This window comes from Mauremys reevesii, linkage group 3 (genome assembly GCF_016161935.1).
Source record: "Mauremys reevesii isolate NIE-2019 linkage group 3, ASM1616193v1, whole genome shotgun sequence".
In the NCBI taxonomy this organism is placed as follows: Eukaryota; Metazoa; Chordata; order Testudines; family Geoemydidae; genus Mauremys; species Mauremys reevesii.
In genome coordinates this window covers 81938795-81964866 of record NC_052625.1, presented here as the reverse complement: position 1 = coordinate 81964866, position 26072 = coordinate 81938795, and the positions used below count along the sequence as shown (strand labels likewise).

The following is a 26072-nucleotide window of genomic DNA, read 5'->3' as shown; positions in this document are numbered from 1 at the left end:
AGCGGGGCCCGAGGCAGGTTGCAGGCAGCATCCCGTCCCCGCTCCACAGGGCTCCTTTGTGACGTAGATGTGTGTGTGTGTGTGAGAGAGAGAGAGAGAGGGAGGGAGGGAGAGACGCTGCCTTCGCGATGATTGGCCAGAGCGGGGCAGGGGCGGGCGCAGAACGTCGCTTGTTTGGGTTTAAACGTTCCAGCGGGAGGGGCGGGCCTAGGCGCTGTTTGCGGGGGGAGGCGGCGGCGGCGGCGGCGGAGCCGAGCGGGGTCTCTGGAGCGGGCTCCTGGGAGCGGCCGCGGCCCGGCCCCGGCATGGTGCCCGCGCGGCCCCGCGTGAAGAGCGAGTACATGAAGCGCTTCAAGGAGCCCAAGTGGGAGTCGTGCGGCCCCTGCTACCGGGAGCTGCTGCGCTACCGCCTCAGCCGCCGCCTGCTGGAGCAGGCGCACCGGCCCTGGCTCTGGGACGGCTGGGAGCCCGACAGCAGCGGCAGCAGCGCCGGCTCCCCCTCGCCCCCCAGCACCAGCCCCCCGGCCGCGCATCAGCAGCAGGAGGCGGCAGCGCCCGGCCCCGGCGGCAGCAGCCGCGCTGGGGAGCCGGGAGCAGCGGGGAAGGCGAGCCCGGCGGAGCCCCTGCGCGCAGCGGGTAGGTAACGGGCGGGGCCGGGCCGTGACTGCCTGTGGGCAGGTGCTCCGTGGTATGGGGCCTGGATCCCAGGGTGGGAGGTCAAACCTTCCTGCTCCCCCTCTCGGGCTGCTCCTGGGCGCGTCGGGCAGCCCCTGGGTTGCTGCTAGACTGTGCCGCTGCATCGGCCATAGCAGCCTCCAGCTTGCGGGTTTCTGATTAAAACCCCCCCTCGCTATCCCCGCTCTGGGTGGTGCAAGGGGAAGGCGCTTCCTGCCTTCCCCTGCCCCTGGCCTGACACATGTAAAACACGGGCCTTCCTGCTACCCGGGGGTGGGGGAGAGGAGAATCTGCTATACTGTCCCCTCTGCGTCTCTCTTGGGGGGCCCCTAGGGGTCCCCGCTGTCGCTCACAGCTTTGCGCAGCAGGAGAATCATGTGATTCTTGCCTTGTGGGCATCAGGCAAGCTGTCATCACTGAAACTGATGAGGATCTGGGTCCCTTGTCACCCAGAGCAACAAGCGTTTTCAGTGCCCCACGCAAAGGTGCAGGAGCAAACAAAAACCAAACAACCCCAACCCTCCTGTGAATTTGTGCCCATGAATGTGATGATTTGGTTCCCAGAGCAGCTGCCCTGTGAAGGTCTTGTTAATTTCACTCTTCTTAAAGCTGTTTCTGGCTGGGGCCTGCTGGGAGGATGGCATGTAGGCTCAGACAGAGAAGGCTGCTTTGGTTATGCTCCTTTCCCTTTGGAAGGCTTTTTTCTGACCCATATTTTTCCTTGTAAGGTTTAAATTCTGCAGGAACTGACTATGTAGGTCTCCTCACTTGACAGCTTTCCTGCTTGCAGAGGGTGATACACAAATAGGTTTTTTTAGCCCCTTGGCTCAAGCAATTTCTGTTTATTTGCAGCCTAGTAACGTCTTGTTTGCTTGGAAGCTGAAAGTCTAGCAGTTGACCCCTCCTTTCATAATTCAATACCCTTTCATAAGATTTCACCCTAGATTTCATAATAACCTTTACCTAAAGGAGGCTAACCACAGAGCACTCTACCAATTTTCCACACCTTCTTGCTGGCTTTTCCAGTTGCTTCTGAGTTCAATGGAAGGTCCTGGCCCCATTATAATTCTTAAGGAGCTTGGCTACCTCCGTGCCTGCCACTTGGTTCCCAACCCTCCTGCAAGACCCCTGTGTTCATCAACTGGACGAACCCAGAGTGAGGCCACTGGTAGCTGGAGACACAGTATTTTAGGTGCTAGTCCATTACTGTGGAACAATTTGCCAAAGATCATCTTGTATTCTAATCTTCCCACCTTCAGAGCTTAGTGCAGAATGCAGTGTTGAAGTTTATTCATGATAACAGAAGTGGTGATTTGGGATGGAATGGGCAAGTGCAAGTATACATGACTGTACTCTAGGCTCTAGTCCACTTGAGTCTTTACTTTTCATTTTACTTTATTTTTAGTGCCTAGATACTACTGTGATGTATTTAGACAACTCCAAAAATTGGAAATGTGGAGAGATTTTATTAAGTTAGGTATTTTTCTTTGAAATATAGAGAATAACTATTTTGGTTTGTGAAAACAATGAGGCTTGTGTGTGGCACTGTAAATAATTGTCTTAAAAAAACTGTTTTTTTTCCTTTGAGTCATATCTGTAATGAAGTATAGACAATCCTTGGGTCTAGTTTATCCTAGCAATAAGATGACTACTAAAAACAACAGCGTGGGATGTTAAATTGCACTGTTTCATACATTTGTAGCCCAGGGAACTATATAATTCCAGGTTAAGTGAATGTCTGGCATGTTTCATAAACATAATAACCTTGGAAATTGAAGCTCTCTGTGTACCATATGGGCAGCACCTGTGCACATCTTCCTGCTCTGCCCTGCCGATGTCTTGCATACCCCAGAGAGGCTACTTCTAGGGCAAGTGCAGCTGATTCTCATGCTCATTCATTCATTCCTTATCTGTCAAGACTGCAACATCCGTGCTAGTTGTGATAACTTGCTATGTGGACCGTTGCCCATTATCAATTCTTGTTACCCAGCATTGTGTAGTAACTACTTTCGGTTATCCCTGAACTGTGCTGTATTATAGTCAGTCACACAAGTGCTAAGTGTGATTTGGGCAGACACCATAGGCCCTAATCCTTGGGAGTTCCTGAGCACTTGAATCTCCCATTGCAGTGAATGGGTACCTGGCAGCTGCAATACCTTAAGGTCAGACTCTGACACATCTACAGTATACTAACATGTAAATTAAGTAAAAATGTGAAACTCAAAATGGAGGATGTGATGTACAAAAACTTAATGATAAGCAGTCATACCATGTATATAGATTTATTAGGGCATCTATACTGTTAAGTGCTTTGTGAAGTGAAACACTTTAACCACTGAGGTTCCACGTATTCCTTTTAACACCTCTTTTTTTTTTGCAGCACTTTTTGTAAAATGAAGGTGGTATTGAAGCACTAGGTACATTGACTGTAAATCACAAATTGTCATGACCCAGGCTAGTAGAAATTAACTGCAGCATTTGTGGAGCATGTTTAAAGAAACAAATTGTGGCAATATCTCTCATCCTGACTCACAGCTACTTATGTAAATTGTTGCTATGGTATCAGTGCATCTTAATAATTACATAAGCAGGTTCTGTGGCAAAAAGCAGCAGCAAGGAAGGCTACATGCCAGTTACTGGAGTTTTGAGAACATTGTATCTTTAGAGTATGTTTACGCAGCACACCACTGATGGTGGTATGTGCTGTTGTGAAATCAGGCTGTGTTGACACTGCCGTGTGTACCTATACATGGATGTGAGAGGCTCTGGTACGGGGAGGCAGTGAGGAAAAGCTCTGGTAGAGGGGAGCTGCTGGAGACTTTCCTTGTGACAGGGATGCTACTAGAGCCTTTTCCCACAGCAGGGGAGGGACAGAATATTACACTGCTAAAAATGGCAGTGTAGACAGAGAAGGCACTGGCTGGGCATGTAGAGAGCCGTGTAGGGTATGTACTGACAATATTCAGGCATGTCTTTACTTCAGCATCTACACTGCTATTTATACCTGTGTTGGGGGCAAGAGGGGCATGTAGTGTCATTGTTTGTAAGGAGTCTACAGTGTAGACCCTGAAATTCAAGCCAGGAAGCTACAACTTCTGACATCGGTCTCAATAGAAAGTATTCCATGAAGTTATTTATATAGCTACACTGGGTAGCAAATTGATAGACCGGAGGCTGGCTCTCTGGTCATTCCTCACAGATGGATTTCAGGTGATCTTGTTAGACAGCTGCTCATCTTCATTGGGAGCCCTCTTGTACAGGACCCTATAGAGATCAATCCTCCCTCCCCCCTTATCCCTAGTGGATATCAAGAGCTGCTATGGGTTCAAGTGCCAACAGTATGTTTACATGGTTATACGTATCCTTCTCCAACTGGATCAGGATTTACTGTTGCTCACTGTCCTAATGTGTAGCAGAAATAAGTACTTGGATGGAGACAGTTGGTTCACATTTCAACCTGTGTAATATAGCAGTGATTCTGGTGAGCAGGGGAAACAGCAGAAACTATGCCTGGCTCCCTCTGTAGCCTCTCAGGCATGGAAAATAGCACAGTACAGCATCTCCATAACAGACTCCTACACAAGGATCCATTCTAGGTCCTCTCCTTATCAACATGTATACTTATGACCTGCCAATAAGTACAGGTGGGTGACTATGTACACAATATCCAAGGGTCCCTTACCCAGGACATGAATGCTTTAGCTATTACTAAGGGAATCTAAGATGGTGGCAACAACTTTCCATCACCAGACTAATCAACCCCTTCCAATCTGTGTTGAGGATTGTTCATTCCCTTTTCAGCCAGTTGTCACTCATTTAGGAGTCAATAGGGCCATAGTCTAACATACCATTCCCATCTAGAACACTTAAAGAAAAGATCTCCTCCTGCACTGCCTTGATCCAGAGCTAGCAGGAACCTCCTGGGGAGCGGAGGCAAATGTTCTACAATAGGATAATTACTGCTGCCAAAACATCCATCAGTATCTCTCAGATGCTCTGCCCAATTCCCAAAACAGGAGAGAATGTGAGCTGGAGAAGGCCTTCCTCCAAGTTGATGACTCTGGATGCTAGGAGCGTGCAGACTCAAACAGCTTGTCTGGATGCATTGGCAGGCTCCAGTCAAGTTCCACAGGATGGGCAGAAATGTTCTCCCACAATACATGATGAACCAAGCCCTAGAGTGTTCATAGCTACCCTGGGTGCTGAGAAACGTGGAATATGCCCCAGAAACCTCAGTGTCTGACTCTGGTGTAACTCTGGCTTGCATAGTGCAATGTAGCGCCGAAGTTGGCATACACCTTGTTAATTTAGAGCTGCATGCAGCCCCACATTAACATCTAATTTATGTTTTGGGGAGCTATATGAGCCGACATTTTGATGAGCTGCCATCACCTTAAAACTGCATGGAGGGCTTTTGACTGATGAAACCAACCTGTCACACACACAGCTGACATGGTTCCAATAGGTACAAATAAGCAACACACACTTCCCCCAAGATCTGCCTGCTTCCGGGGGGGGTGGTGGGGGACACCTATGGTTCCTGCTGACTTGTCATGACTCACTGCACAACATCCATTTGTGGCAACTGTTCATGCACTCATGAGCCTTAGCAAGAAAGTCTGAAACATAACTTTTTTCAAATGAATCATAGAATAGAATATCAGGGTTGGTAGGGACCTCAGGAGGTCATCTAGTCCAATCCCCTGCTCAAAGCAGCACCAATCCCCAACTGGTCCCCTAAAAGATTGAACTCACACCCCTGGGTTTAGCAGGCCAATGCTAAATGAGATTTTAGTGTCTCTGCATAATTGCAGAATAAGGCTTTTTGGTTCTGTGTTTTTTTAAAGGAAAAGTCCCTCTCCTCTGGTCATACTGTGAACGGTTATGCTAGGTATAATATACAGTAGTTCAGAACTCCTACTGGTCACTCTGTTCAAACCCTCCCCCCATTTCATTCTTTGCTTAATGCCTATAATTTTCAAAGCACAAGGAGAGGAAAATTTATGAAGAGGTAGTATCTACACTTTCCAGCCACTTCTCTTGAAAAATTTCATTACAATTAGAAGTGCTGTGTGGGTAGCTAAATATCAGCATTTTCTTTACTTAGCTCTTCCAAGCTTTGTGACTGACATTCACCCACACACTGCAGTTATCTGATAGGGCCTTACCAGGAGATGTGCTTGTTTATTATGCAGTATACAGTTCTTTTGTTTGTTTGTTTTAAGACCCAAGACTGCAACTTTATTCATTAGGTTATTTTTGTACTAAAAAATCTTGTGCTTTTTTTTAATATGGCTATTGAGATTTGTGCATTCCTCATGGCTAGCACTTCTTGTTCGAATTTAGGAATATTTCACTGCTGCAGTGACATTTATGGGTACTACTGCTTCTTCCTTCCTTGGTCCTTTTGTATAGCAGTCTTTCCCAAAGAAATAAGTCCTATTTAGATTTCAGTGCTGGATGGCTAGTGCACGTTTTAAGGCTTTCGCAATAGAAAATTGTCACACAGGTTCATTTGGAAGGGAACCACTTAACACGAGTTGTGGAGTGCCAAATAAAGATCCCATCCACATGGCCTTTGTCAACTAACTTGAAAACTGTTTCTTTCCTTAACATGGTCTGCATCCACTTTACAAGTTCTATAGAATCATAGAAATGTGGGGCTGGAAGGAATTTCAGTAATTCAGTCCAGCTCCTTGTGCTGAGGCAGGATCAAGTATACCTAGACTATTTCTGACAGATGTTTGTCTAACCTGTTCTTTAAAAACTCCAGTGACTGGGATTCCACAACCTCTTTTGAAGACTATTCTAGTGTTTAACTTCCCTTCTAGTTATAACTATTTTCCTAATATCTAACCTAAATCTCCCTTGCTGCAGATTAAGCCCATTACTTCTTGGCCTATCTTCAATGGACATGGAGAACAACCAATCAACAGTTGTTAGCATATTTGAAGACTTAGGTCCGCATTCAGTTGTCTTCTCTCCAGACTAAATATGCCCAGGTTTTAAACATTTCCTCATAGAGCAGGTTTTTCTAAAGCCTTTATCACTTTTGCTAATAGCCTCTGAGCGCTCTCTCCAATTTTTCCATACCTATTTTAGTGTGGCCCCCCAGAATTGGACACAGCACTCCAGCACCAAGCAGGACATCTACCTCCCATGTCTTGCATACAACACTCCTGTTAGTACATCCCAGAATATTAACCTTCTTAGCAACTGCATCACACTGACTCACTCAGATACAGGTTAGGTGGTGGTATGGCTGAAAAGTTATCCCCATATTAAAAAAAACGGTCATAAACAGGGTTCTGGTGTGGAGGTGCTGATAGCACTGTAAAGGTCACTGATGGATATAGATTGGCATCTCAATTTTCATCCTCCATAAAGAATCCCCTGTTGCCTCTTACACATATGGATGTGTCAACATGAGGACTTGTCCTGGTTTTATTAAATGTAATTTTTACTGATGCATGTTCCTGTGCGGATAAGGCCTGTGCTGGAGAATTATTCAAATGCTATATAGCTGTAGCGTGACCAATCCAGAGTCAAGTGGCTTAAAGAGGTGTTGGTCTGATGATAGTGCTGTGCTGGAGAAGAGGCAGGGAAGAATGACTGCTGTTGACTGTGGAATTGCTCTCTACAGACTCTTCATCCTGTACTTGATGTGTGTGGAGGATATTCTTTCTTTCACCGCTACTTTCTTGTAGCCTTCCATGCTCCCCTTTTGTTTGTGAAGCTTTGCAGGCAAGTGTATTACTGAATTTGTTTCTTCTTTTTGTAATGTTCTTAAACTTCCCCCTCTCCTGTTGATGTCCATAGTCCACCAGCTACTCCAACCTTGAGTTAGATGAATTTCCCCCATTCCATATAGTGTTTAAAGGTGCTAAGAATTAGGAATAATGTGACACCATATCAGTTTGCATATACTATCCCACTTCCCAAGCAGTTCATCTCTATTGGCTACATAGTTTGTGTTCTCAGTTTCTGCAGTGGGCAGATGTCATCTTTGAACAAGCTGGCAAGCTGTGGCGACAACCTATGGCCAAAACCACCAAACCTAAAAATAATTGTGACTATTTCCTCTTACATGACTGTCTTTTCCTGTGCTAGCTACGTACCCAAACTGTGCTAGAGTTTACATGCTCAGTGAAATCTTAAGCTTGCTTGTGCAAGTTGGGTCCAATAAGAGCTCTGTCTAAAGTATGGGTATCTCTTTACCTTCAACCATACACATTTTAAAAACTACAAACAAACCGAAATACTCCATTAAATGTTCCACTCTTAATTTTTTTTATTGGCTTGCTCTCACCTGATTGTGGGTAGGTCTCTATGTGCATCGTGTTGGCATCTGGAGAAAGGGAGCAGAAGGTGAGCTCTCAGTCTGCTCTACAAGGCAAACCTGGCATGAGTTAATGAGTCTTGGGGTGGGGGATGCATGTGGTGCTGCCCACCAGGTGCCATTGTGGGGTTTAAAACTGGATGCTTGGGAGTAGGGGGTTAGCCTTGAATTTGAGCATAGAGACCACTAACAGGATGTACTTTGATTTACGCTGTGATCACTGTGTGCATAACAGATGCTTTTATTTAAAGTAGAACTTGCAGAGTAGTCTATTCTGAGGTCCTTCCATAATCTTCTCTTGTGCCCTGATATTTTTGTCATTAACTCTTGTAAAACCATTTGGATTTTACTGTAAATTTCAAAGAAAAAATTCCCTTATGCATATTTGTTACATTTTTGCCCATCTAGACCAGTAACATAACTCAGGGCAGGGAGATCTCTCTCGCGTGCACACACATGTACATATAAATAAAATCTTTTTTGCATTTTCTGGTATAGAAACTGTCTTGTTCTTTTACAAGAAAGAGGGAAGCCTGGCATTTGAGCAAACTTTCTCTGTACTGAGAGCCAGGGGTCTGTGTCATAGACAGAACCTTGAAAGGCCCTTCTTGAATGCATGTGGAACACTCCTTGGAACTGTGCTGAACAGGCTGGGGAAAAATCCTCGTGTCGACTCGGGACAAGTAGAAATGCAGTTTACTAAAGTGTCACTTTCCCTTCCCACTGTGCATGGTCAACAGGTGGTGCTGCAGGCAGGCTGACTAACATCAGGGACAACAGCAATGAGTTGCTAGTCTGAGTGGGGAATGGGGATGTCTGGAAAGGCTGAGAGGAAGTGGAGCACAATAAACAGCTGTGGAGGTGGAAGAGCGATGCAAGCACTAGAGCAGAGCTGCCAGTTACGGTGGAGTATGATGGAGAGTAGCTGATGTCAAAAGCAATGTGTTGGGAGCAGTGCACACAGTTGAGCATGCTGGGGCTGTGTTTGAATGTTAGTGATCTGATGGAGGCAGGGGAGCAGGAGCATAGGCTTTCTAACTAAGCTCAGGTAATCTGAAGGTAAGCAATAGTCTAACTTTTTCTTGCAAAGGCAGCGTGTGAAATAAAACTTGATTTTTAGGAGCAAGATGGCTTCTCCAACACTGCAGTCCTGCAGTGCTGGACAGTTGAATTTGCTGGCCATTCTTTCACTTGCATATTAAGTACACTAGTGTAAAACAACTTCCTTAAAAGAACATCAGCAAAAAGAGAACAAACCCTCAAATACCTGTTTAAAAATCTATATTATGTGTGTTGGCTTTTGGTGTTTTGAAAGGAATCTGCAGAGAGCAGTATTAAAGGCTCTGGGCCAAGCATGGCACAGTGTGTTAAGTGGGACACTTAGACATAAGGCTATTTTGGGGAGCATGTTTTCCCATGAAAATATCAGCAGGATACAGTTGGCAAAAGTGTGTGTAATCAGGAAGCACGAAAGCTATCACACGAGGAAGCCTAAATTCAAAGACCCTTTTGTAAGGGTAGGCACTCCTACAGCGTGAGGTCATATTTCACATACTCTACCAGGCACACTGAAGATAATGACCTAGTTTAAATGCCATATGTCAACATATTTGTTGGCTATGTGGAAAAAGTTGCAAGAAGACGATGGCCCCTCATGGTACTCAGTTTGTCTATTCTAGCAAGTGCGGCTAGGTGACTTTGGTCACACCCTTATATTAAGTGCACTTGTTTTAAGTATTTGATACTCAATGTCCAAAACTACAGAATGACTAGCATGCTCCATATGCCAGTCTGACACTAACGAGGGGAAGATGTTTTGTATAACTGAGACTTAATGGGGGTGTATCTGCAGTCATGCAACTGGGGGCTGTTCCTCTTCTCTATCTTTCAATACAACTTTAGGAAGAGAATTTTTAACTGTCCAGGCATGTATATGTATGTGGTCTTTGTTGCTAAATGTTTTAAAGCTGAACTGATTTCTTATTTTTCCGTTAGAGAAAGAAACAGAGGGAGACGACCAAGAAAAAGTTGCAGAACAGACATTATTGAAAGAAACTGACAAATCAACCAGCCATACAGGACAACAACCAAGTCGAAGTGCCTTGTCCAGTCGGAACGATCGAAGATCAGCTAAAAGTCCTCAAAGGACAGATGCAGCAAAGGAGCATAAACATCCATTTGCTTTATATGGCTGGGGAGAAAAACATACAGATACAGGGAGCCAGAAAACTCACAACGTCTGTGCTTCTGCTTCAGTGCATGAAGTAAGCAAACATTCAAATATAAATATAAAATTGTTTTTTTTACAGTTTAGTCCCCCCCCATCTATAGGGAAAAGAATAATACTGATTATTTATAAATAAAATTTACTACCCTCTTATTAACCCCCTTAACCTGCATCCAGGACTTTTGGGGCATTAATGTCTTGAAAAGTTTTCCTAGCTTAGTCCTGCTATGCTATTTTGTCACTCTGTATTAGTCAGAAGGAATGACACTTTGGGAGGAGTGGACTAGGAGGCATTAGGTTTGAAATACCTAAATTCTCTAGAGCTCCAGGCCTGAATCCTGCAGGACTCACTTGGCCGTAACTTTTCCAAGTTTAGGAAAATTGAGTTCCATGTAGTGTGTGTGCTTTCACTTAAACAGTAGTTGTCCTCTGCCCTATGCACACAAAGCTCAGGCTTACACAGCGAAAGTTAGCCACTTCCTAAAAATTGTTGGGTGCCCACTTTGACACCCTGCAGGCCTGATTTTCATGTAGTGCTAAGTACCTGCCCTCTGAAACTCAGGCTGTTGAGATGACAAACTGGACATGTAAAAACATAGGCACCCAAATTAACCGATCACTTTTGGAAAATCTTGCCATAAGTACATCAGAATGGCTCTTCTAATAGATGCCTTTCATTTCATTGGCTTTCACCCTTTGCCCCAATGTATAAATGCATACGCTCTTTAAATAAATTTTCACTTCAGACTCAAAGGTTGAAGTCATACCAGTGGTTTGAGTGCATGGTACCTTTCAAGAATGTTAGAATTTAAAAAAACTCCAGGAAATTCAGTTAAGGTTGCAGTCCTCTTCAAACGAGGAATGCAACCTACCTTAATTCTACCCTGAAGAAAATCAAATTCACAATCAAGCCTTTATTTCAGTGATGACCGCAAGAACTAAAATGCCTTGGTCTCAACTGTAGTGGTTGTGCCACTTTGTCATATACTACATAATTTATAAACTTCTTCCTAGTCAAATAGTATAGTGAATGCACATCCCTCCTCTCCCCTCCCCTCTTCATTAAGGGCCTGCTCCTGTGAGATGCTGAAGATTGGGTCCTGTTATCTATGTAGATGCCAATTATCTGACTGTCATTGGACATGGTTATGTGTCATTAAAGAGCTTGGGTGGGGACTTTGGGATAGGGAGAGCAACTGCTTATGAAGAATCAATCTCCTGTCTGAAGAGTCCAAATGAACTTTGACCAATACTTTGGTCCCATCGCTAATTTTTCAAGCACACTGATTACTTCTGTAGCTTCAACTGTAAGAAAACCAGTGACTAAGTTTATAGCTGGTTTTGGTTGGATCTAAGAATACTGCTTTAGTTCTCACACAACTGAGTCTGTCTACATAGCTCCCTAGTGTAGACACAGCCTATGCTGACAAGAGTTTTTCTGCTGGTGTAGGAACACCCCCACCCAAATGATAGCTATGCCAACAAACACTCCTCTGTCAGTACAGCTGTCTATACCAGGGCTTTTGTCTGCCTAGCTGGTCAATCAGGGGTGTGGTTTTTTAACACCCCTGATATAGATGTGCAGATAGAAGTTTTAAATGTAGACTAAGGCCATATTCCCTAATTTCTAAACTGCCAATTGCTTTCAAAAGGTTCTAGACTAAATGACCCCTTGGTGCAGCCTCTGATTAATGCATAGTTCTTTGTCTTATTTCAGCGCTACTGGAAAAAAAAGTGGATGAAATAAATGTACCCCCAGGGTCTGAACTCCATGAAAGAAAGTCTATCAGAAGTGGGCAGTTAGCAGCAAGTGTCCCAAAGCAGGCAGACAGGTAGACAAGCTCAAACCTAGAAATGACATAAGTGGTTCAGCTATCTGAGTGAATTCCTTTGTCTCTCTCCCTTGGAAGCTGAGTAACATTATGAAGTTGTAAACGTTGAGCCTGATAGTGTTGGTGGCTAGTAAAATGTTATGTCTGAATAACAACTCATTACTCCAAAATGGTGAAAGTTCTGACTGTTACAGAATGGCTGACCTTGACCTTGTTTGGGCCTGAGCCCTTCATTCCTTGTTCACCCAAAACTCCTGTTCAAGTCAACAGTTGTTTTTGATGCACAAAAACTAGGTCTTGTCATGGGACATCAGGCCTTGACATAGTCCAATGACAGTGGACCAAGGGTATGGTTATGCTGCATAGCAAACCTGGGTCTGTGGGACCCATTCTTTCCAAGCTCTCATGCAAATGTCCACACTGCATTGCTATGTGAGGCTCACAAGCATGCCGATGCATCCCCACTGCACTACGCAGACCAGAGTTACACCAGAGTCAGATATTGAGGTTCCTGGGGCATATTCCAGTTTTCTCAGCACCCTGGGTAGCTATGGACACTCTAGAGCTTAGTTCATCATGTATTGTGGGAGAACACTTCTGCCCATCCTGTGGAATTTGACTGGAGCCTGCCAATGCATCCAGGCAAGCCGTTTGAGTCTGCACGCTCCTAGCATCCAGAGTCATCAATTTGGATCCATCACTGGAGGAAGACCTTCTCCAGCTCACATTCTCTCCTGTTTTGGGAATTGGGCAGAGCATCTGAGATACTGATGGCTGTTTTGGCAGCAGTAATTATCCTATTGACAATATCTCTTGGCAGGGGGTCACAGACATGGCAGCTGCAATCTGACTGAAGCTGCTCAGGCCTATTGTCATAGTTGCAGGTTCCCCGTATGTAGGCTGATCCTTCTGGAGCAGGACCAGAAGCATAGATTGGTGGGATCACATCATGCAGGCCTGGGATGACTAGCATTGGTTCCAGAACTCTTTTAATGAAGAAGCAGATATTTCTGAAGGCTTATGATCAAACATCTGCAAGTGGGTAGTGGTTTGTGCAGCTGCATAATTGCTCTACATATAGGGCCTTTATGTGCAGAGTGACTGTTTCCTCATCCCTCACAGCCATGTTGCCTTTTAATTAGGTGTAACTATTGGCCACTTAGGTCTGCTGGGATATGGTATCACTTTGTTCTTGAATACATGTGTTCCAGAAGCATTATTCCAGCAGGTTTTTTGGGATGCGGGGAAGGATATGACCAATGCCACTGAAAATAGGTGCAAACGTATATTGCATAGCAGCCTGCATGAGCCCCCCAAATCAACTCTTTGGAAGTCCACATAGTAATCATTCTTAATACAGAAAAAGACTTGCTTGTTTTTTCCCCTCTATAGCGTGTTCCTTAGTCTATCCTGTAGAATGTAGAACCTTATTAGGCTAATCTTGGGCTAAGCATGGATGCTGGTTGAGAGTCTGTAGTTAAGGTTGAGTTCTGTCTTCCTCTTACACTGAGATTCTAGCTTTGCTTTATGAAAAATGCAGTATATCCTCTCTGCACCTAGAGCACTTAGAGTACACCATGACATTCTTTTAAAATGTACAAGCAAATCAGTTAATTTTAAAACTCAAGCTAACTGTGTGTCCTAAGAAAGTTTTGCTGTAGTCTTTCCTCTTTCCTGAATGATGATGATAGGAATGGAATAACACTCAACTTTCCATATAGTTAAAGCGTTTGGAGATCTTGTGCATAATTACATTTGAAAAAATTAGGCTGTAATTAAGATACATTAATTAATGTATCTAACTTGTGATTCTACGGGGTCAGTTCAACAGCTCAGGAGACTCTGAAGTGGGGCTGTTCACACTGGCTGCAATTCAAGCCAACCATCAGCCTTGCTCTACGGCTTACTTGCATGCAACCATTCTATTGACTGCTTAGTATGAGGGAGACTTGACACATCCTCCAAGGCTCTCCAACTGCCTGCTAGCTTGGGTGTCAGTGCTTGAAAGGTTCCCTATGGCTCTGAGCACTGTTGGGATAATTGAGGAAGGAGTGCAGGCCCAGATGTTGGGACTTGGGGGCTGGCTTCCATTTCTTTACTTACTTTTTTGGTCTCCAAACACTGCTCTTTAAACCAATATGTCAGTTGCAAACTAATCAATTTTGTGTAAGTACAGTATGGTTTGAATGTTAAGGACTGCTGTGGCGTACTGGTGAATCTGTCCTTAAGTTAAAATAAAAATAAGCTTGTTCATTCATTTTCAAATCAATAGAAATCTTATGATTGCATTCTTTTGGGTTTTGGTGTTCATGTATGAATTTTTTAACTTTTTAAAAACCAAAAATTCCAAGAGGAAGAAAAAATTACAGTTGAGTACATCTCTAACTTAATTCCATTTTAAGGGTAAGATAAATTAGAGGGATGTTGTAATTTTTAAAATTCACAGTTAGGGTTACACTTGACAGATTCAAACATGTTAAGATATAGAAATGCAAACTCAAGACTCCCAAGCAACTTCAACTCTACCTTAGAGTGAAATCATGAAGGGAGGAAAAACAGTGGGGGCAGAAATACCAAATGTTTGTAAAGTTCAATTTCATCTAATCTGAGACCACAAACACTAAAATGCCTCCCTTTTGTGATTAGTGGCACCAACATGTATACCCCAGGGTATTCTAAAATCTCTTTGGAATCCTATAGTCATGTGGAATCAATTGTTCCCTTTGACTGGGGGAGTGAAGGTCGAGGGTCAATTTTTAAATAACCTTTGTTTTCTTGAATAAAAATTAGACTTCTTACTCCTTTCCAGAAAATTGACTGTAATTCTAAATTCTTGATAGATTCATGAATCTGCACTACGAGCAAAGAACAGAAGGCAAGTGGAGAAAAGGAAATTGTCTCAGAAGCGAGTGCGCTCTGCAGATGTGGATCGGACCTGGAGAGTAAAGCCTTCCCCGCCAGATAATCCCTGGATGACTGAGTACATGAGATGCTACTCAGCAAGAGCTCGGTGAATCAAAAGTTGCTTGGACATCTTTCTAAATTAAAAAATATTTATATTAAATCAGGACATTGGTGCAAACTACTTATGCAAGGTTTTTATAGGAGGTTTCCAGCAGTCTGTTATAATCGTTTGTATTTTGGCTACCTACCTCATCAGTAGAGCGTAGAGCTGGAGCCATAACATTTGAAGATGTTTTTAAATATAGTTCCTTAAATTTTTAAATATTTCTCCTTTTATGAAGTCTTTAAGAGGCATTTCAATGGACCTTTTGAGACTATAATTTCAAAATACTGAAAGTCTAAACTTTTACAAAATCTTTTTTAGAATTGGTTCATTTCACAAACTTTCAACTGCCCCCTTTTAATAATAATTAAAAAAGAAAAAAAGAGGGGGGCTTAACTCAAATCATGTGATCATGGTGGTGTTGGAAACCTTTCCTAGGGTGTGGTGTATGTGCCATTGCATTATTTAAAATATTTGATTCAACACCTTCAAAATACCATGTAGATTACAATATTCAACCTGAAAGCCAGTGGCTCTGGTACACAATCTGAGACACAATGAATACTGGCCTAATGAAGACAGCTAAGTGTTGTCTGCTATATATTGGAGACTTTTTTTAAAAAAACAAACACACTTGGTAATATTTCTCTAAACTTTCAGTAATTAGTGAATCATGCAGATATTCTTCAATTGAGTTTCATTGCTGTTTTAAAATGTCAGTGGAATAGATTAATATGATCCCGTTGTGGCAATTTATTTTCCAAGTGAGAAGTCCACAGGATTAATTTGCAATTACTGTGACTATTACACCAAATGACTGATGTAGACAATCATTATCTGATGGCTGTTGGTCAATAGACAGTTGCTTGCTGTAGCGCTCTTGACCTGACAACATCATACTGAGCTAGTAAAAACATCCATTTTGTGCTTAATCATTTTGATACCATTCTCTCAATGAAGACTGTATATATTTCAAAATGTACTTTGACCAGACACCAGCTGATTAGTGAAGTCTTGTTTATTTTTAATGTTTGTAGCTGGAGAGTGGGGAGAGTGTATTTCACTGGTATGCATTCCATTTGGTTTAGTATGGTTAATAATACTTAGAGGTTTTAATTTTGATAAACACTTGCAAACGAAGTTTTCATGGCCATATCTGCCCTGGAGGCATGTTCATAACTCTCTGCCAAGGGGAAAGAAAATAAACCCCTTAGTAACTGGAGACTAATGAAATCTGTGGCTATTTTCACTTGGTTGGCTGTTTTTTGTACAACGTAGGACTGCCAGTAATTGATGTTGGATCCTCAATTTGTTTCTTTACTCAGTTGTTCTAAATGGAATTTGTTTAGTTTTGTAGTAAATGTGAGCTTAAACAGATCCTTGCAGTAGCTGTGCGCTTTTTGAGATCTCTTTGAAGTGCGGTGGTGGTAATGTAATAGTTCTGAGGTTCATTCTTTTACAGGCTGCTTTGGGATCACTGACATCTTTTGACATGGCTTGATCACACTTAACATTTCAGATTCTTTTAAACAAAACTTTTAAAATTTATTATGAGAAATGTTATGCCCCTATTATTGGAAGTGTAGTAACAGTGTGTTTAATGCATTTGACCAGTCTGCTTAACTTCACTGTAGTGAAATGCAGAAAATAAAGCAACAGCAATAAGTAAACTAGAATCCAAAAATCTAAGGTTAGTAGTAATAAAAGGAGTTGGTGTGACTCAATCTAGAATAGTCTGGCTTTCCTCAATGAAAGTCTGGCTGAAACTAGCCAAATTGAATGAGCAAGCATGGCTTTCATATTTAAGTTTCAAGAGAGATTGTTAGGTTAAATAATATTTTGAAAGTTGTATGTCACTGAGGCCAGAGATAATTAATTAAAACTGACTTATAAAATACAGAAGGATTTAATAAGTCAAAGACATGGCCTCATTTTCTGGCTTTAAAAACTTATCACTTACAATACAATTACCAAAAAAATTCAAAACATCCAGTAGATTTTATGCAACTTTCTACAAGCCTAGTCTTCTAAAACTAGTCACTAGAGGTTTTTTAATAGACAGACCATTTGCTTTTCAGAACTAATTTCTGTCTACAGTTGAAAATATTCTGTAAACTTATTTGTGGCTAGTAACAGTGACTAAAATATGCTTCTTAGTAGATTTCCCTTCCTCCAGATCAGTGCCCAGTATTGAGGACATCCTAGTCCATTGCATGTCAACTTTTTTTTTAACTTAACTGAGATCTTTCCACTATCTGGGGCCTAGTTTACTTTCCCTCAAGATGCATCTGCTGTAAACATGGTCCAGTTCCAAATGTCCTTCTGTTCTCAGGGTTAGTTTGTCTCCCCTAGACAGCAGCACAGAAGCTCCACTAGCCGTATGTTAGCAACTATATTGGATAAACAGAAGTGGTGCCTGTTTCACTGACTTCACTAAAAACTGCTTTTACTCAGAACATTGGGTGCTTCTCTGGCTTTGCTGGAATATTTTGAAGTACCTAATATTTAGTCTTTCTGTTCCATACTTTCAGTGCAGATATCAAATCAGCCAAATTACTGCCCTGGTCTTCTAGTATTTAAAGATTCAGTAGGTTGTTTAAATATCCTATATATGGTTTATGCCCTACCTAAGCTACAGCATCAGTTTCTCTGACAACTCTTTTTAAGGGGTTGTTCTGTTTTCACCCTCTGGCTAAGTTAGTTTTGACAGGAACAGCTGTTGACTAACTTGTTAAAAGGCAGTAGTGTCACAAAATCAGGTCATATGTTTGTCAGTTGGAAGGTTCTGCAGTACCAGGCTGTGGCTTAAAAACAGCATTGAATTATGTGCATGGATTGACTTTTTTTGGTAACTCAGGTAAAGCCTGAGTTGCGAGGCACATTTTTTTTCTGAAGACTTTTTTTAATTGGGAAAGCTGCTCATCTGTCTGACTCTTCAAGATAACCATTTGAAAATAAACACATCAGTCACAACACTTGGGGCCATATTTTTAAAGGGTCCTAATCTTGACCACTTAGAGTTGGCCATCAATTGTGGGTGCAAATTGTAGCGTTGACATCTAAGAGCTTCTCTACACTTGTGGCAGTGTGTAGAGTATGTGTAGCTTCATGTTGCAGTGACAGGCAGGCTGCATCCACACTCACTGATGTGTACCAAGACTTGGTAACAAAAGTCTTTGATGGGGGAGGCAGCAGGGAAAGGCTCTAGCAGCAAGAAGTTGCCAGAGCCTTTCACTGAGCTGGGGAAAGGCTCTGGAACAGGGAGCTGCCTAGAGCCTTTCCCACTGCTGGAGCCCTTCACAGCAGCAGGGAGATAGCAGGACACTACACTGTTCTAAAAACCATAGGGTAGAGGTGGGAGGCTGGCTTGGGCCTGTAGAGAGACATGTAGGGTAATTTACTTGCCTAAGTTGTGCTTTGCTGTCTGCACTGCTATTCATACCTGTGCTAGCAGTGTCTGCTCTACTTGCCACCATAAGTGTAGACTTAACCTAATTTGTGGCCGTGGCTGATCAAAGTCCCAAAGACAGTTTCTTAAAGCAGGGGTTTTGCAGCTCAACAGCTTTTAAACTAAACTTGATAATGTGATATTGGAGCAGAGTCTTGATGAAAAGCAAGAAACTCCTATTAAATACCTATAATGGTTTAGCTAGCTACAGCTACTTTGCTTTAGAGGTGGATTCGCTGAAGCAGACTGCCTCTTCGACAATGAGTCTAGGTAGATGTTTAAGTTTAAATGTCACAACCCTTTCAGTTTAGAGGAGACAGAAGCTTATCTTGCACTGAGTTGATTTTAAAGAAAAAGTAAATCTACCAGCTTAATGAACCCACATTTTAAAGACAAGGCTTGTTTTATACTTAGCAAAAAATACTATGAACTATTTACCAAAGTCTTCACTAAAACTCTGAAGGGTGTCCCTTCATTCACTAGATACTTAACAGCATTCTACATTTAGTGAAACTTGGTAGATTTCACTTATATGATGCTGCAGTTTGTCAACTTCACAAGTTCTATTAAGACTAGTTTGGTGTACTTTATGTACAGTGTTGCAATGAAAGCTGTAAAAGAATGCCTTTGTACAATAGAGTAGCATGCTTGTGTTCAATCATGCTGTCACATCTTTCTTGCATCATGTAATTATCTAAATTTCAGTGAACATATCCATTTAAGATGCTGAAAGGGATATTGTCTAGAGCCAAATTTGGCTTATGATGAAGTCTTGTATTCCTTGTAACTTGTTTTGATCCACTTTAATTGAGGCAGCAGATGTACACCACCCAATTTTTCATTCTGGGGAAAAGTACATCAGTCTTTAAATTTTTAATGTAATGCACTGGCACTAAATTCTTTGAGTTGGACATATGGTTATAGTGACCAAAAGTTGTTAATCTGAGGATCTATGTGCAATGAGTTGTTGGTTTCAGTCCATTCCTAGATCACTCACAGCAAAGCCATAATGGAGCCTGACTCTCAACTCTACAGTTGACTCCTCTAAAAACAGGGGTAGAAGCGGGGGGAAGCTGCCTGATGCTGTTTTGTTAGCTTTTGTGAGCACTGAATTCACTTTAAGAACTATGGGGAAAATACCATCTAAGCTTGAAGCAATATGTGACTTTTTTAGAATGTTTTTAAACAGTATTTTGTTTTTAGAGCTTCTGTATTTGTATTTAACACTATGTAGGGTCAACTTGTACATGTGAATAAAATTGAGTGACTTAACTGGCTTAGCCTCTGACTTACAGTGGTGCAGACAGAAGGTGGGAGTATAGCTTTGTGAATGTAACCACCTCTTCACTAACCAAGTACCTATTGACTTTGCAGGCCTTAAAGTGAAAAAAGCCACTACATGACTAGATAGGGTGGAAATTTTTACATAGCCATCACCCTGTACTCCCTGAGACACCACATTAGGAATAGGTACTAGTATGGAAAAGCACCAATTTCTTTTTCCATCTTCTACTGGACACTTTCCAGTATTCCTTTGGAGAACTCAATCTACTTTTTCCCCTCCTCTTTGCTATTGTTCCCACAGTAGTTAATGTAGTGTAACATGATCCCTAATACCATTTCCTCTTCTGCTTAACAGAAGACAACATTGGCTTCATTGCTTTGTACTGTTAAGTGCAGATGGGGGTCCCTCTGACAAGGGCAAGAAGAAATTCCATCAGTTCTTTTGCCTAGGTAATTAGTTGAACTGGCTCCCATAGCTGTTGATGCAAAGTGGCATTGAGAGCTCCAGAAGTGAAAGGATGCACTAACCTGCCCAGCCTTAATGCAGGGGTGTGCTTACTCAGGCCTGATGCTGCTACCCTCATGCTGAGAAGGGCCACTCCACAAGTAGTCAGGGAGGTGCTTATCTGTAATAGTTTGTAGCAGAATCAGGGTCACAGATTCACTTTCCAAGAAGTTACAGAAGTTTATGCAGGTGTCACTAAAGTTCTGGCAACCTGGGGAATTGCAAAATCAAAGGAAAGGCTAGAGGAAGTGTTCCAAGAGCTTAGCAAGCAACTTCTTTTCTAGACCTAGCTGGAAACTACATTAGATAGATAATAAGATGACCAAATGCCAACTGAGTATCTAATGTTCCCCCGGGGTTGTGAGCTACCTGCCTTAATGTGTACCACTGTGCATGAGCTCCTGGAAACATCAGCTTCTGGCAGTACAAGCACTGCCTCTGTAGGCCTTGCTATAACATACATCAACCCACAGGCCTTCTCAGCATTCCCTGTAGTGTCCAGCCCCTTAGACACTGAACATTCATGGGAAGACTTCTTGCCCTGAGGATATTCTTACTTCACTTGCTTAAGAAAGCAAGTTTTAGGAGTAAGTGTTAATTCTACTTATGGAAATGTTACTAATAACTTGGCCATCTTAGGGTGCAAAGGGAGAATAGAGGATCCTACTGTCTACTACCATTTGCACTAGTGTAGGGGTCCTTCATCTCAGGTGCACCAATGCTACATGAAGCAGGGGTGGAATATCTGGTAGCAGTGTCTTTGGGAGTGAGTTGCTTATCCCCCTGCCTCCAGCAAAAGATTTGCTTGTGCTTAACTGGGTAGATCAGCTCCCTACCACCACCCTTAGCCTCCCCCAACACTCTTTGGGCTATGCAGCCTTTACTTTATCTTGCAGGTTAACAGATGTACCTTAGTCCCCTTTGACACATCCCTTTCTAGCATTCACTAAATACTGCCAGTAAATACCCAATATCCTGTCCCCAAAGAAACTGTATACACCCAGCCTGTCAGTCAATTCAGGATCAGCACTTACCTAACATTGTAGCAAAAAACAATGTTTATTATCAATGATCAAGATTTGAGAGGCTAATGGAAACAAGTTACACAGAAAACATGATTCCTGAAGACTACACTTGGCCTATCTACCTATTTTCTCATCCCAAATGTCCTTCATAACATTTCCAAGCAAGGCTCTTTTGGATTCCATTTTCATGAAGATGAACAGTCATCTTCCCCCACAGGACAAATGGGCATCTTTTTGCCCTTCCCTTAAATTCCTCAAAGTTGATGGTCTGCCATCAGAGATTGACCTTCTCTGGTATCTTGACTTTGTATGTAAAGAGGGTTTCCATTGTGCTGGCTTACAATTCTTAATTCACAAATGACCTGAGACAAGTGCCACAACCCATACAGCAACCCTGCCTTGATTCAGAAGACTTAGAGGCAATGTCTGCACTAGCAAGCTTACACCAGTACAGCTACAGCTGTGCTACTGTAAGACTGCTCATGTAGTGACACTATGTTGCTGGGAGAGAGCTCGCCAGTCAACATAAAACCACCTAAACAATGAGTTAAACCAGCTGTGCACTGTAATAGAGGTACAAGAAATAAGATGACTCACTACAGAACACTTATGCTCTTCAGAAAACACTCTTTATTCAAGAGTAGATACAAGCATCAAACATAATGGTGTAGTGCAACAACACACAAGGTAGGAGAGAGTTTTATAAAATACTTAAACCGTCACAAACTTTAATCTAAAACCTCCATGAACAATGAATTAGACTTCAGATGCCTGATGTTGTGGTAGGAAAGCTTTGCTGAGCCATTTTGCTTTGGTAAGTCAATTAGGGTAAGAACTTCTCCATGCATGCACTATGTATATGGAAGGTAAGGAGACTATTTAGGTAAACACTACATTTGTCAATCTAGCTTGTTACATGTATGACTAAAATTTTAGAGCCAAATGTGAACTTAGTTTGGGGATGTTCCTGGCATGAAATTTAACATCTTCAAATCTATCACTGTGGAATAGTAGATAATCTAACCTACACACTGGAGAGCTACCCTCTGTCATGATTATATTTTCCCCAAAGCTTGCTACATTAGTTTTAAAACACCTTGTTACTTTACCTCTAGTACCAACTGGTCATTAAAATGAAATATGCATCATGGTACAAATTGTAACACAAGTCATGCACTTTAACCTTGTTAATGTGCAGTCTGAATGCACTTTATTTTTAGAAACACTTTGAGATGTTAAGATCAAGTATATACACTAAGGCTTACTGTAATAAAGCTACTTATTCTACATGAAGGGAATCTGGAAGCTTAAGATAACTGATTACAGAAAAAAATTGTGCTTAGCTTTTTTTAGTTCCAGAAAACTGACCAAACTATTCAAAAAGTACTCATATAAACAAAAGGCTTCTCTATCAGTTTTGTATGTAAATGGCAGGAGGGAGGAAGAGACACTGTTTTTATCACTCCAGATCTAAATCTGCACCAGTTATTTCTCAGACTGTTTGGAAAGAACAAAAAAAACCACAATCACATTTGTAACACTGAAGATAATGACATTGTAATGGAGAAAGGTAAAGAGCTGCAGAGAAGGAAAATGAATGAGGTTTAGCACCCAAGGAGGAGAAAGCCACGTGAGACCACAGTGCAAGTAGTACTGGGGTTTGAGAACCTTGGAATTAAGCAAACCTTCCTCTTATCAGCACCCTTAACTTGGTGGGTAATAAGAACACTAGATGATTAAAGGCCCTACCCACTTTGGTCACAACAGCAGTGGCCGGAGAGAGGCCACAACTTGCGCTACATCTCAGAACTGGGAAGGTCAAGCAGCCTTCCCCTTGCCTCATCAGCTACCAAAAAGTTGAGCAGGAGGTGTAAAGGTGAAAACTGGACAGTCATTTCTCAGCATTCATTCCTCTTTGGGGCTCTGGAAAGCAGGACACAATTCTCCCAACTTTGAGAAGCTGGTATGAAGGCAACATATTCCACTGGACTACCCCCAGCAGAGTTTGGGATCAAAGGACAGGCACCTGCAGGATCTAAAACTAAAAGCTATCAGCAGGGTCTTCCAAATCTGATGTGCAAACTCCCTCTGTTTTGAATCACCAGTTATATTCTCTTTTCTGGGAGGAGAAACAGAAGGGCTGTGGTAGAAAGCACTTCCAGATAATATATACTTGGAAGACAACCAAGAAATTGAGATCAAGGTAGATATTTACATAGTATGGTTCTTTGGAGTTATTTTAGGCTTTGAAATGCAGTATTAGGCAGTTTCCAAAAAAATATATGCAAATATACTAGGAGCAGAACATTCCTTGGGAGCATTTCTGGTCAGCTAGGTAACAGACATCCATGCTATATATAATACTCCTGAGGGAATTCTGCAGGGGTTCTAAAGAGGATGGCTCTAGACTGTTCTCAGTGGTACCTGATGACAGAACAAGGAGTAATGGTCTCAAGTTGCAGTGGGGGAGGTTTAGGTTGGATATTAAGAAAAACTTTTTCACTAGGAAGGTGGTGAAGCACTGGAAAGGGTTACCTAGGGAGGTGGAATCTCCTTCCTTAGAGGTTAAGGTCAGGCTTGACAAAGCCCTGGCTGAGATGATTTAGTTGGGAATTGGTCCTGCTTTGAGCAGGGGGTTGGACTAGATGACCTCCTGAGGTCCCTTCCAACCCTGATATTCTATGATTCTATGATCACTGCATGTGTGCATATTTTCATGTACCATACATATTTTTAAAAATGTTTTGGTAGAAAATAGCTTCTGCTGAAAAGTTGCTGCAGTTTTGCCCACCAGAGGGCAATGTGGTGCTAGAGCACAGCAGCTGCTCCTGGCAAGCCCCAGCCAGGATAGGGAAGAGAAAGAGAAAGAGCCTACCTTCTTAACAGTGGCTGTTGGACCAGGTCAGGAGATACAGGGAGATGGCCTGCTGGGGGGGGAGGGGGGGGAAGGGTCAGCTAGGGGCTCATAAGGGCTAGTGGGGGGAGGACAGACTGGGGCAGGGGCTGAATGGGAGTGAAGGCACAGGGGGAGGGGGGGGGTGTAGAGTTACAGAGGGGAAGGGGAATGGAGCATGGGGGCACTGAGACACATGGGGAGGGGGCAGATGTGCCTGACTGAATGGTAAAAGGGGTCTCTCAGGCACTGTGTGGAGACACTCCCTAACAATCTGCCTCCATGCCCCCCCCCCCCGCTTCCATACTTTTCCTACCCATACCCAAAAAACACCCTTTAAGTTCGCATCCAGGCTCCTTCCCAGCAGTTTACTTTCCTCTCCCTAAGCGCCTCCATTACCCCCGACTCCCCCAAGCCTTTGCACTGCTTTGAGGGGTGGGGGTGGGGTGGGAAATATAGTTCAGTATTGTCATTTAAACAAATTACTCAGAGTTCCATGTTAATATGCCTAGTAAAGAATCTATTTGTCAAAAAGCATTTCCTGAATCTTTTTTGTAGTCTGCATTGTTACAGACATACTTGCTCACAGGTATTTTGAAATAAAATTACTAAAATAATTGAAGCTGGTATGATTATAGTTTATTTTAACATGTAGAATTTTGCAGAATTTATAAATATTGCATGCAGAATTTATGTTCTTTGTGCAGAATTCCCTCAAGAGTAATACAATGAGTCTTTTCTACATGTCATTTAAGTCTAATGCTGCATGCTGACTCTTGATTGAGAGAGAGATATTATACAAAGCTACTTGGATTAATGGCCTGCAAGACTTCAAAAAGATAGATTTTTTCCTGTATAAAGCATGGTTAAGTGATTCTATTTAATCCTTGTGCTTTTCCATTCAGTTTAGATACAGACCCCACAACCTTTCGGAAAAATTTAAACTGAACCAAGCCTCACCATGGACTATTTTTAAATGCAGGATTAGAATTCCATTGAGGGGCTCTAGAATCTACCTCAAGCACTCTACGTGTGCTTTTGTGCTGCCAATACCCTTTGGAATTATAGCACTATAATTTAGTTTTGTTTTAATATTTAAATTCTATTTGTGTTCTTTATCAAGTGAGGATTCAGGTATCTGTCAATAATGCAGTTTTTGCCCATGAAACTGTAATAGATGTCTAAGAAATAATTTTCTATGTTGCTAGGTTTCTTAGGCCAAATGCTGTTCAGTTATACCAGTATAACTTAAACTCAATGGAGTTATTCTGGACTTACATTCATGAGAAACCTTTCTACCCTCTCCTTATTACATTCCTTTCAGAAATGCCACTTAAAAAGGACCTGTGGAGTGGGGGCAATACAAAAGCTATAGAGATTTCCCACCACTCCTGGAGAGTGATATAGACACCTAGGTTTCATGTTGTCATTGGACTCTCTCCCACCGCCTAAGTATAGCTCTAATGGAGCCATGACAACAGGATTTCCTGTGCTGACTGTTTTGCCCCACAATAAAGAGGTCAGGAGGGAGGTTCCAACATCCTAAACTATGAACGAAAGTTAATATGACAAGCCGAATACCTGATAGTTTCCAGGGGCAGAGAGAAAATGCATGTAGCCCACCTATATTCCATTTCCTCATGTATATAAATCCAACACTATGAAATACCCTCAGCGGGATCTGACAACAGGGAGGATGGTACTTATTCCAGGCCAGAGGGGAGACCTGTATGAAGAGACCCTCCAATTAGGATCTATGTTTAAATTCCTATAATACCATTATAGTTTAGAATATTTAAAATACATTTTAATGAAAATTCCACATTCAGCATAGTTA

The 26072-nt window shown here is 42.3% G+C and overlaps 1 protein-coding gene across 2 annotated transcripts; it reads left to right on the top strand.

The window, feature by feature from the left end:
• Window positions 1-203: 203 nt before the first annotated feature.
• LOC120401382 (centriole, cilia and spindle associated protein) lies at window positions 204-19800 on the top strand. Of its 2 annotated transcripts, XR_005596420.1 has the most exons (4): window positions 204-636; window positions 10010-10278; window positions 11959-12073; window positions 14914-15049. XR_005596420.1 is itself a non-coding variant. In XM_039531304.1 (3 exons), exons 1-3 carry the CDS (start codon window positions 306-308, stop codon window positions 15085-15087), a joined length of 774 nt encoding a protein of 257 aa, XP_039387238.1. In that variant the 5' UTR covers window positions 204-305; the 3' UTR covers window positions 15088-19800. The 2 variants fall into 2 exon arrangements, 1 of the variants encoding a protein (XP_039387238.1); XM_039531304.1 differs by lacking the exon at window positions 11959-12073 and having other exon boundaries at window positions 14914-19800.
• Window positions 19801-26072: the final 6272 nt, after the last annotated feature.

Bases quoted from the DNA above. Each gene is read 5' to 3' on its own strand.
- LOC120401382 (XM_039531304.1), top strand. From the start codon at position 306: ATGGTGCCCGCGCGGCCCCGCGTGAAGAGCGAGTACATGAAGCGCTTC. The intron at 637-10,009 runs GTAGGTAACGGG...TTTTTCCGTTAG, and splicing joins GGAGCCCCTGCGCGCAGCGG to AGAAAGAAACAGAGGGAGAC. The intron at 10,279-14,913 runs GTAAGCAAACAT...AATTCTTGATAG, and splicing joins CTTCTGCTTCAGTGCATGAA to ATTCATGAATCTGCACTACG.